The following is a 10,306-nucleotide window of genomic DNA, read 5'->3' on the forward strand; positions in this document are numbered from 1 at the left end:
CCGCAATCCCTTCTCCATTCTCCTCTCGGGATCTTGGGCACGCACGCACACCTGCAAAGCTGACTCCTTTTACTGTATAGAAATTGTATTTGTAATTGTGCATTTTTAATGTTTGTTTTTCCTGATCAGATTCTAAGCTTTATTTTTTTTTTTTAAATGGCAGAGGGCATGTGTCACAGACAGTTTCCCCACCAGTGAAGCCTGGTTGTGCTCCCCTTTCTCTGTCCCATCCCATCCGGACCCTTAACAGCGTGTTAGCAGGCTTTTCTTCCTTCCTTTATGATTTGGTCGAGGATGCGTGTGCTTGCTGGAGGGAGCAGGCGGAAGAGGGGATGAGAAAGCACCCCCGTGGGGCGTGGCTGTGTGCGGCCCCTCCCTCCTGCCCCTCCTGCTGGGACGTTGGGCACATATACTCGTGTGCCTGTGCATGTTTCTGCAGCTGCTGGGACTGAATTCAAGCCACGACCAGCTATGTGGAATCTGTCCAACCACTGCTGTGGGGCTGGCCCACGTAAATACACGTTTTACTATGGAAAGGCTTTGTCCAGAAACAATTTTATTTGGCAAAAATACTGTAGTTATTTCAGTGTGTTAAGATTTTTGCTGTAGGGTGCTCGTGCTTGCCAGAGAGACAGAAAGGGAGAGTACTCCCCTGGGGTGGGGGGATGGCCACGCTGCAGTCCTTTCTCCTCCATTCCCCTCTTGGGATCTTGGGCACACATGCACACGTGCCTGGCCTGAGTTTTAAGTCACCAGGTCTGGGACTCAAATCGTGGTCCACTGTGGGAGTCCAGCAGGGCCATGGGCTGTCAGCGTGGCCATCACGTGGCAGAACTCAGGAAGAATGCCTCCATCACCTGAAAGGGGGGACGTGCGCTTGACTGGGAAGAGCAGCAGACCCACAGCTGATGTCCAGACCCCTGCAGGCACTCGTGGGGCCTGTGCCTCTTTCTTCGTTGTCCTAAGGTGCCGTCAGGTGCACCGTCCTGTTCGTGCCATGAGCGTGGACACACAAGTGCAGGAGGACAGTGCTGTGTTGGATGGGCGTTAGCATGGAGGGAACGTGTCATCCCCAGGGACTGCACTGGCCGGCCGCAGTCATGCTGGTGCTGCTGGTGCAGGTGCAGGTGCAGTCGTGCAGGTGCAGGTGCTACTGGTGTTGGCCCTGCGTCAGCGGGTTCTAGAGCCGAGGGGCCTCCAAGACGAGACTGCACACGATGGGTGAACGCTGCAGGGTCGGGTGAGCCTGGCGTGCGACGTGGACACACCTGCTGTGTGTGCAGCAGAGAGGCCCAGACACGACGGGGACCGCAGGGAGGAGGGTGGGGCCCTGGCCTCGCTTGGCCTTGTCCGGGGTGTAAATGCAGAGGCACAGAAGAGGTGGGCGAGGGCGGGCAGAGGCCAGGGAGGCTGCGGGCAGGAAGTGGGCGTCTTGGTGTCAAGGCGGGAGAAGCACGGATGGACGCTCCCCGGCGCAGACTGAGCATGACGTGGTGGTGACGTCGGTGCAGCGACAGGCAGCCCGTCCAGGACACGCCAGACTCTGCGGCTGGGGAGGGCCGGGGAGGGCAGACTGGCATGTGAGCCTCAGCGCATGTCCAGGGGGCCTCAGAGGGGGCAAAGACAGCCTGGGGTCACGGAATTCTGAACATTTAGGGCCACAGGTCCTGCCTTGTGGCTCAAGCCTCCTAGGTGGGTGTGCAGGTGCATGGCGTCACGCCTAAGATCAGTCTCAGGGTATTGGCCAGGCCCACCTTGAGCTTGCTGTCCTGCCCCAGCACCCTGAGCGGTTGGGTTGGGTTCATAGTGCACGCTACCAGGCCTAGCCCGACCCGGAATCGAACCTGTGGCCCTGTATGTCCCAGTCTGTTAGCACAGCGTCTCAGCAGTGCCTGCCACTTGCTGAGCCTGCAGGTTCCTTCTGAGTGTTCGAGCAGACGTGCCGGGCAAAGGCAGTAGGATCGGGCTCTTTGCATGCAGAGAGCTCGCCTAGTCAGATGTCTGTGTGAGTTCAGGGTTCCGTTCCTGTCCCTAGCCCGTCACTGGGTGGGTAGGGGAGGCTGGGAAGGCGTTTGCTAGGAGAGGAGCACGCACACAGCGCAGGGGTGTGGCTCTGTCCTCGCTGCTCCATCTCCCTCTGCAGGGGAAGCGCAGCCGGTTCGGAGACACCCCCTCAATCGTTCCCGTTACCTTGCTGGGTGTCCTGAGCGTCCCTTAAACTAGAAAGTGGGGCCAGCTTGTGGTGGTGTGAACGCGGCTGATCCCACAGGACCACCACCCCCGCGGGGCTAGTCCTGACCCGGCGGCTTGGGTGTGTGTACACATGGGCCCGAGATCCTGACCGGAAGGAGAAGCGGAGGAGAGGGGTCATAGCGTGACCCTGCCGCGGGAGGTTGCTCTCTGGCTTTCCGTGTCTCCAGCGAGCACATGTGCCCTCTGGCAGGTTAAAGAGAGAACGTAGGAAGTGGCCGATGTCCAAGTGTCGCGAGCTCAAGGCCGTGCCCTCACGAAGCTCGGCTCATCCTAACGGTGTCCGGGTCGGGGCTCACTCACCTGACCTCGGCCTTCTCTGTCACTCTCTGCAGCACGACCGGGAGGGCTTGCTGAGCATGGCCAACGCAGGCCGCCACACGAACGGCTCGCAGTTCTTCATCACGACGGTGCCGACCCCGCACCTGGACGGGAAGCACGTGGTGTTCGGCCAGGTGGTGAAGGGGATGGGGGTGGCCAGGGTCCTGGAGAACGTGGACGTGAAGGACGAGAGACCTGTCCAGGTAAGTCTCTGTTCACGGAAGCCCCCTGACCTTCGGAGACGCAGCGGGAGGGCCAGCCCGTGAGCTGGGAGAGCAGGAGGGAGTTTGGGTGGCTCGGTACCAGGGCTCGGATCTGCTGCTGTTTCTGTGAAGCTGTTTTCTGCCATGGAAGAGAAGGTCAGCGTGTTTTAAAGGCACGTTTACTCTAATTTCAGCCTCAGTGTTGCTGACCTTCGCTGGGTTACTTAGCTCCTGCACCTGCCCGACTGCTGAGTTAGGGTGTGCCGGGGCCAGTGTTAGAGGACAGCCTGGATGTGGGGAGGTGGGGCCATCGCGCAGCTCGGAGGCGTGGGCATTTACCTAGAGGCCTGGCCTGGGTGTTGCCGGTGACCCGTGTGCCTCGGACCCTCGTCCTGTGTGAATTACTTATGGGCTTAGACTGGACCATCTCTGGAGTGTGCTCCGCAGGCCGAGGGTCGGCATGGTCACATTCTGCCAGCCCAAGTGACAGCTGGGGGGCCATGTGAGGGAGGCCCTCGGGGTGAGTGTCCCTTACGACAGAACGTCGCAGGGCCGGAGTGTGGGGTGAGACCCACGTTTCAGCAGAGCCCCTCGGTGTGGCACAGGCACTTCCACTCACAGCCCGGAGGCCGTTCCACGTGGGCCTTTTCTGCCAGGAGCAGTCGGCCACAAGGCCGGGTGTGAAGCCCCATCGTGTACGACATCAGCGCCCGGGGGTCTTGAGGCCTTCTGCAAGGTGCAGTGCCTGGGGCCTTCTGAAGGACGGTTAGGGTTAGGGCTGCTCTCACCCTTGGTGGTAAACAGATGATCGCGCAGAGCGACCTGGTTCTCAGCACGTTCCGTGTTCGCCGGGCCCTCGGTAGCAGGAAAGCATGCACCCGGGACCCGTGAGGCTAGCGGGGCTGCCGGTGGGGGCGTGTCACCCCCAGTGCCGTGGAGGGGCGCCATGGGAAGGAGGTGGCTGCTGTTCTCAGCAGCACAGTGGCGCACGTTACGATTGAGGGTTATTTTTACAGTTGTGCGTTATTGCAGAATGTGGGGAACTGAAGGATGGGGATGACTGGGGGATAGTCCCGAAGGACGGCTCTGGCGACAGTCACCCCGACTTCCCGGAAGACGCAGATGTGGACTTGAAAGATGTGAGTAGAGGCAGGGGCCCCCTGTTGCTGTCTGCTCCTGGAAGCTCAGTCCTGGACCCCTGTTGGGACGCTAGAACCTCGCGCTGACCCATGTTGCCCTTGCTCGCTGACACGGTTCTGTTCTTTTGTACAGGTCGACAAAGTTTTATTAATTGCAGAAGATTTAAAAAATATCGGAAATATGTTTTTCAAATCCCAGAACTGGGAGATGGCCATTAAAAAGTACGCCAAAGTCTTAAGGTAATAAAGCATCTTGAGTACGTTACTCTGCAGGAAGCCCACGTCGTAAACTGACGTGGGGCTGCTCTCTCTGTTCCTGGCAGGCTTGTGGCGGGACCTCTGCTGTACGCTGGGGAGTGTCAGACCAGCAGTGTCGGGAGGCCATGGCTGCCCACCTTCCCCATGCACTGTTAATGCTGCTCGCTCTTGCCCTTCTGGGCAGTTGAGGGGCGCGCACAGCGCCGTGTTTCGGCAGGTGCCTCCCAGAAGACGTGCCCTCTTGCGTGGCCTTACCCCGGGGGGTTCCCAGCGGCCGGCTGTGCTGCCTCCCGGCCATGAGCAGCTCCTGTCACTGCTTGTCTCAGCTTCATTGTTCCCCTAAGATTTGGTCCCAGGGCATGTGCTCACCAGAGAGAGGCAGAGAAGAAAGCGAGAGATCGCCTCCCAGGGTTTTGAACCGAGGGTACTGAGCACGCTTGCTGGTCATCGTGTCTACTGGCCCCCCCACACCTGTGCTCTGGTGTCGGGGCGTCCTGGAGGCCTGCAGGGTCCCCATGTGTGCACTGCAGTCAGTTTGGGCATCTGTGTCAGCACAAGGATGTCAGTAGGTGGAGACACGTGTCCCCACAGTGGTGCGTGTCCCCAGTGGCATGTATCTCCATGGTGGCACGTGTCCCCGTGGTGACGCGTGTCCCTGTGGTGACGCGTGTCCCTGTGGAGAAGCGTGTCCCTGTGGTGCATCCTGGCAGTGCGTGTCACTGCAGCCTGTCGTGTGGGCAGTGGTCACAGTGGTGCCAGCCTCGAGGTGGCTGCTGCTCCTGGTGACTCCGAGTGGTGTGACTGCAGTGTTGCACCTACACCCCCATCCCAGCAGCCTTTCCCAGCATGGCCCCCGCCTGGCAGCTGCACACCGACGCTGCGTGCTGGGCTGACCTCACGGAGACTCCGCGGCCAGGCGATGCCTGTGTGCAGAATCCCCTCCCCCTTCGGTGCCCCCGCAGACCAGGGTTTTTAAATCATTTGTTGGTAGAGGTGCCATCACCCCACCCCTGCCTTTTTTCCTAGTTTGTCGGAGAGAGAGGAAAATGAGAAAGCACCCCCTGTGGGAGATGGTCCCCTCGCTGTCCCTCCTCTGCTCTCCTTGTTGGATTTTGGGCACACGTGCACACACCAGTGTGTTTCTCAGGTCACTGGTCTGGGGCTCGAGCTATGCAGTTGGCCGTGTGGGATCCAGCCACCTTACCCACCAAGCTCTCTCTTCCCCTTTTTAGAACAAAGACAGGGTCTTGCCGTGTCCCAGTCCTCCAGCCTTCTCCTCCCAGGTGTCTAGGACTGCTGCGCTCAGCTTTTTTTTTTTTTTGGAGAGGTTTTTGTTATAGGGTGCGTGCGTTCGCCAGAGAGACAGAAAGTGAGAAATCACCCCCCAGGGGGGATGGCCACGCTGCAATCCCTTCTCCATTCTCCTCTCGGGATCCTGGGCACACACGCACATGCGCCTGGTGTGAGTTTAAGCCACCGGGTCCGGGACGCGAACCGTGGTCGTCTACATGGGAGTTCGGCGATATAGCCACTCTGCTAACTGCTGGTCCCTGCACTCAGCTTTTCCAGGTTGGCTGGGGAGGGCGCTTGGGACCCTGCCTGCTGAGGGCGAGCGTCTGCCGTCGTTCCCACGGCTGGCCACGCCCTCCTCTGTGGTGCGGGTCCGTGTCTGTCCCGCGAGCAGGTGCTTGTGTTCTGGCCCACGGTGCTCCATCATCACCTTACGCTCCCCGAGTTTTAGATCTGCCTCAGCACTTTTTTTTTTTTTTTTTGAGAAGCTCTGATTCTTTCAGAGAAAGGAAAGTGGAAGCTAAATCCCAGGGCCGTTCTCAGGTGGACAGTCGGGAACAGCAGCACAGGGCGCTTCCCCTGCCCCGTGCAGGCCTGCTGTCCCACGGCCAGGTCCTGGTTCCAAGTGTACCTGCTGATAGTGGGAAGTGTAGGGCCGGCAGTTGGCGCAGCAGTTATGTCTGGACTCCCACATGGCCGACTGCAGTTCGAGTCCCAGATGTGGTGGCTTGAAAACCACGCTGGGCACATGTGTGTGCTCGCGCCCAAGATCCGGGAGAATGCAAGAGAAGGGGTTGTGGCAAGGCCACTCTCTGGGGGGGTGATTCCTCACTTTTCCTCTCTCTCTCCGGCCAGTGCACGTGCCCTAAAGCAGAAGCCTTTTTAAAAAATAGGAAGTACCAAAATAAAATAAAAGTAGGTGCCTCCCGGGGCCCGCGTCCTCCAGCGTGCTATGGTTCGATTAGGGGGTCATTTCAGCCTGGCACAGTTTGGAATAAAAGACGCGTAGGAAAGGAGCTCCGTGTTCTCATTAGCGTTTGAGGCACTCGTATCTGAGACACGCCAGGGGAGAGGCGGGCAGGTCGCGTTGCCGTGGCATTCTGCACCTCCTTCTGCTTCTGCAGGTATGTGGAGGGCTCGAAGGCCGCCGTCGAGCAGGTGGACAGACCCCGGCTGCAGCCTGTGACCTTGAGCTGTGTTCTGAATATCGGCGCGTGCCGGCTGAGGATGGCAGACTGGCAGGGTGCGGTCGACAGCTGCCTGGAGGTGGGTCTGGCTGCCTGGTGCTGGCCTCTGCTGAAGGGCTGGGCTGTGAGGCACTGCAGCGCTTTCCTGGAGAGCGCGTGCAGGGCTGCAGGAGCAGGGAGACGAGGCCTCGCTGGGCCTGGCCCCGCTGCATCCCCTCCTGAAGCACACACTGGCTCAGGCCCGGGGTGCAGGCTGACGGGACTGTGGCCGCCACATGGACCAAGGCTTCCCTTGAGCAGCACGTCACTGTGCCTCAGAGATGGGCCCGGGAGCCTTGGTGACGTGGGGCTTAAGTCACGGCAACTCACGGGTTTTGGCCTCGTCTGCGCGTGCCCGGTCCCTGTCTGTGTCCAGTTTCTCAGAGAACTCGGAGCTCTTGATTCACTTAGAGGCCCCTGTGGGCTGGGCCGGGCAGACAGAGCCAGGCACGAGGAAGGTCAGGTGGTGGGCCCAGGGGCGGCACAGGTGGTCCGGGCGTGGGAAGACGCTGGGGGCAGTCCTGGCCTGTCTCCACTGCCTGACTTGCCGGCAGGTGTGCTTTCAGGCCCAGCTGGCTGGGGGCGGCGTGTGAAGGCCCGTGGGCCCTCGTCCTCCCAAGTGAGGGGTGAGTAAAGGATGAGGTTAGGAGCCTACGAGCCCCACTTGACGGGGAGCTCTGCCAGTCTTAGCTGTCTGGTCTTGGGGAGGCAGAGCGCCCTCTGGCTGGAAGCCCATGGAGAAGTGGGTCTGTCTCGGGCCTCTGTGGGCTGTGGCTGGGAAGGCTGGGGTGAGGCTGCAGCCTGCTGAGACCCTGCCGGTGCCCGTCTCTGCTCCCTCCCTCTCCTTAGGAGGAAGAGACCTGTGCAAAGTTACTCATGTTCCTAAACAGAAACCTAGACCTTGGGGCAGCAGCTGGCAGGGTGGCTAAGGCAGCTGATCCCACACGGCCGGCTGCACAGTTCAAGTACTGAGGGCGGCAGCTTGAGAAACATACTGGGTGTGTGCCCAAGACCCTGAGAGCAGGGAGGACAGGGTTGCAAGGCGGCGTTTCCCGTCTCTGTCCAGTGCACACGCCTTCATTATAAATGAACCCTTAGATTTCAAGTAAGACAGCCTGTACTTAGTTCTATTCAGAATGGTTCCTTGTCTGGCGAATAGTGAGGCCCAACCAGGAGAGGGCGCCCTAGTGCCGAGAGGAGTGCAGTGGAGGGCTGCCTTCAACCCTCTGCCAGATGGCCAGGGCCCCAACAGCGAGACCGGCCCGGCTGCAGGGGAGGCTGTATCTGTAGCCGACGCAGCACCTCGGGGCTGCCCCACGCACGGAGGTACACACTTTGTCGTCTCTCTCTTTTTTTTTTTTTGGAGAGGTTTTTGCTATAGGGCATGTGCGCTCACCAGATAGAACAGAAAGCGAGAAGTCACCCCCCAGGGGGGATGGCCACGCCACAGTCCCTTCTTCATTCTCCTCTCGGGAGAATGAGTTTAAGCCATCAGGTCCGGGACTCGAACCACAGTCGACTACTTGGGAGTCCAGCGATGTAGCCATCATGCTGACTGCTGGTCCCACCCAGTTGTCTTTTCACGTAGGCTCTGGAAATGGACCCGTCCAACACCAAAGCCCTGTACCGCAGAGCACAAGGGTGGCAGGGGCTGGAGGAGTACGGGCACGCACTGGTAAGCTGCGGGCTGCGCGGGCGCAGGAGGGGCCTTGTGTAACTCAGACACCTGACTTCTGCGCACTGCTTGAATTCAAGGCTGATCTGAAGAAAGCTCAGGAGATCGCACCGGAAGACAAAGGTACGCGGGGACGTGTGGTGGGAGCTGGCGCGTGGGCACGCCTGCGTCTGGGCTGTCATGAGGCGGACATGGCTGCGGCCCCGTGGTTGGCCTCTGGGTGTGTGGGGCTTCAAGGTTCCTGCAGAGCGTTAGGAAGCAGCATGGATTTCAGCACTTGGGGGCGAGTAGGCCAACTCCATTTCCCCTTGAACTTTAGGAAAGCTCTGACGAATTAAGGACTTTCAAATAAGCCCACTACGGGTGGCGACACTGCCAGAGTACATCTGGGGGAGTGGTACTGGCCAGCAGCTGGAGCCCACCGGCTGGCCGTGTGGTCCGCATCTCAGACCTGCCGCTCACAGAAGCTAGGGCACGCCAGCCCGGGGTTCCTGACGGAGCGGAGGCGGGGTCCTCCTCCTCCGTCTCCTCTAGCAGACGAAGGTGGGACCTCACTGCGTGAACAGGAGGCTCACTGGTTCCTCGGTGGCAGAGGCAGCTTGGTGTACGGAGCCCTGTCGACAGCCTCCCGGAGTGGCACTGTGCTTGTGATTGCTCTTGGGTTGTCCGTGCAGAGGGCGGGCTTGCACAAGACAAGTTTTTGTCACGTTGAAGCTGCTGGCCCCCCTGGTTCTGGATGTTTTGAGCAGTCACTGATTGCCTGTTTATTTTGCAGCTATTCAGGCAGAACTGCTGAGAGTCAAGCAAAAGATAAAGGCACAGAGAGATAAAGAGAAGGCAGTGTATGCAAAGATGTTTGCGTAATGAAGACTCGGTTTTGCCTCCGCACTGAGTGATGATAGAACGGCAGCAAGAAAAGTGGAAGGTTCTGTCCTGTGCAGCCCCTCGGCTCCTTTTCGCGCTAGTTCCCCTGCAGAGAGGTGGGCTCGCTGTAATAAAGTGTTAACACAGTGAAGTGGTGGTTTTAAACAGCCGTTCGCATTACAGAATAACGGTGTCCACCCTATTCTTTACTCCTAAAACACTGACCTTGTGGCATACGTGAAAGCTTAAGTTTATGTATTTATCCTGTTTCCCACAATTCTCTGACGTGTATGTGGCTGATGTGGGCTGGTGGTTTCACCCTTTAGTGTCTACCCATTCGGGACCCAGCGCACGGCCACAGAGGTCAGTGACACTGTCAGGCTGGGTGAACCGTGGACCTAACCAGCCACCTGTGCGGTTTTAACTCAAAATTGCCCAGAGACAACGTGGTCCGCGGGCACAGCTGCGTCCTGGTGAAATGTTACGGTAAGTGGCGAGCCGTACAGGACCCCGGCTTGGAACATTTTTACACTTGAAATCTTCCATTCGGCAAGTCAAATGTAAAGTCAGTCGGAACGTGCATGGTGCTGCTGGCACTGAGACCTCTGAGGAACTGGAGGGCACTAAGCAGATGTGCATTGTTACAAAGTTTTATTTAAGAGAAAGTCATAATTCTTTACAGGACAGTCGGAGACTGTAACATCTGTACTCCCTGGTAATTGTTCGTGGACATTCTGATCGATAAATAAGGCTGTGAGACTCAGCTGCTCGTTAGCTCGGAGCATCCCCAGGGCCCGGGGCCACCAGTGCTGCATGCCCGCGGTCTACATCCCGTTGTACGCGGGCCCTCCCCCCCCCTCCGGCACCACCCAGTTGATGTTCTGACTCGGGTCTTTGATGTCGCAGGTCTTACAGTGCACACAGTTCTGAGCGTTGATCTGTAACCGAAACCCGTCACCTTGTTCCAGAGGTACAAATTCATAAACTCCTGCAAAGTAAACAGAGTATTCAGTACCCGGCCATTTTACGTTTCTAGACTCAGAAACAGAAATGAGAGGCCTCGAGGTGGCAGCTACGGGG

At 58.8% G+C, this 10,306-nt stretch overlaps 2 protein-coding genes across 2 annotated transcripts in view; one reads left to right on the top strand and one right to left on the bottom strand.

Annotated features, from left to right (window-relative positions):
- PPID (peptidylprolyl isomerase D) overlaps positions 1 to 9,411 on the top strand; it is a gene marked incomplete at its 5' end in the record, with an annotated part of 10,859 nt that extends 1,448 nt beyond the window's left edge. Inside the window, 7 exon segments of the mRNA XM_014582399.1 lie at positions 2,586 to 2,774; positions 3,791 to 3,913; positions 4,047 to 4,153; positions 6,586 to 6,727; positions 8,276 to 8,362; positions 8,443 to 8,485; positions 9,138 to 9,411. Coding sequence (XP_014437885.1) covers positions 2,586 to 2,774; positions 3,791 to 3,913; positions 4,047 to 4,153; positions 6,586 to 6,727; positions 8,276 to 8,362; positions 8,443 to 8,485; positions 9,138 to 9,226 — 780 coding nt within the window.
- Positions 9,412 to 9,860: 449 nt separating this feature from the next.
- Positions 9,861 to 10,306, bottom strand: part of ETFDH (electron transfer flavoprotein dehydrogenase) — a 15,953-nt gene continuing 15,507 nt past the window's right edge. Inside the window, exon 12 of the mRNA XM_014582398.2 lies at positions 9,861 to 10,214. Coding sequence (XP_014437884.1) covers positions 10,051 to 10,214 — 164 coding nt within the window. The 3' untranslated portion in view covers positions 9,861 to 10,050. The remainder of the gene's footprint in view (positions 10,215 to 10,306) is intronic.

The sequence above is a fragment of the Tupaia chinensis genome, unplaced genomic scaffold (assembly GCF_000334495.1).
Source record: "Tupaia chinensis unplaced genomic scaffold, TupChi_1.0 Scaffold143591_1, whole genome shotgun sequence".
NCBI lineage: Eukaryota > Metazoa > Chordata > Mammalia > Scandentia > Tupaiidae > Tupaia > Tupaia belangeri.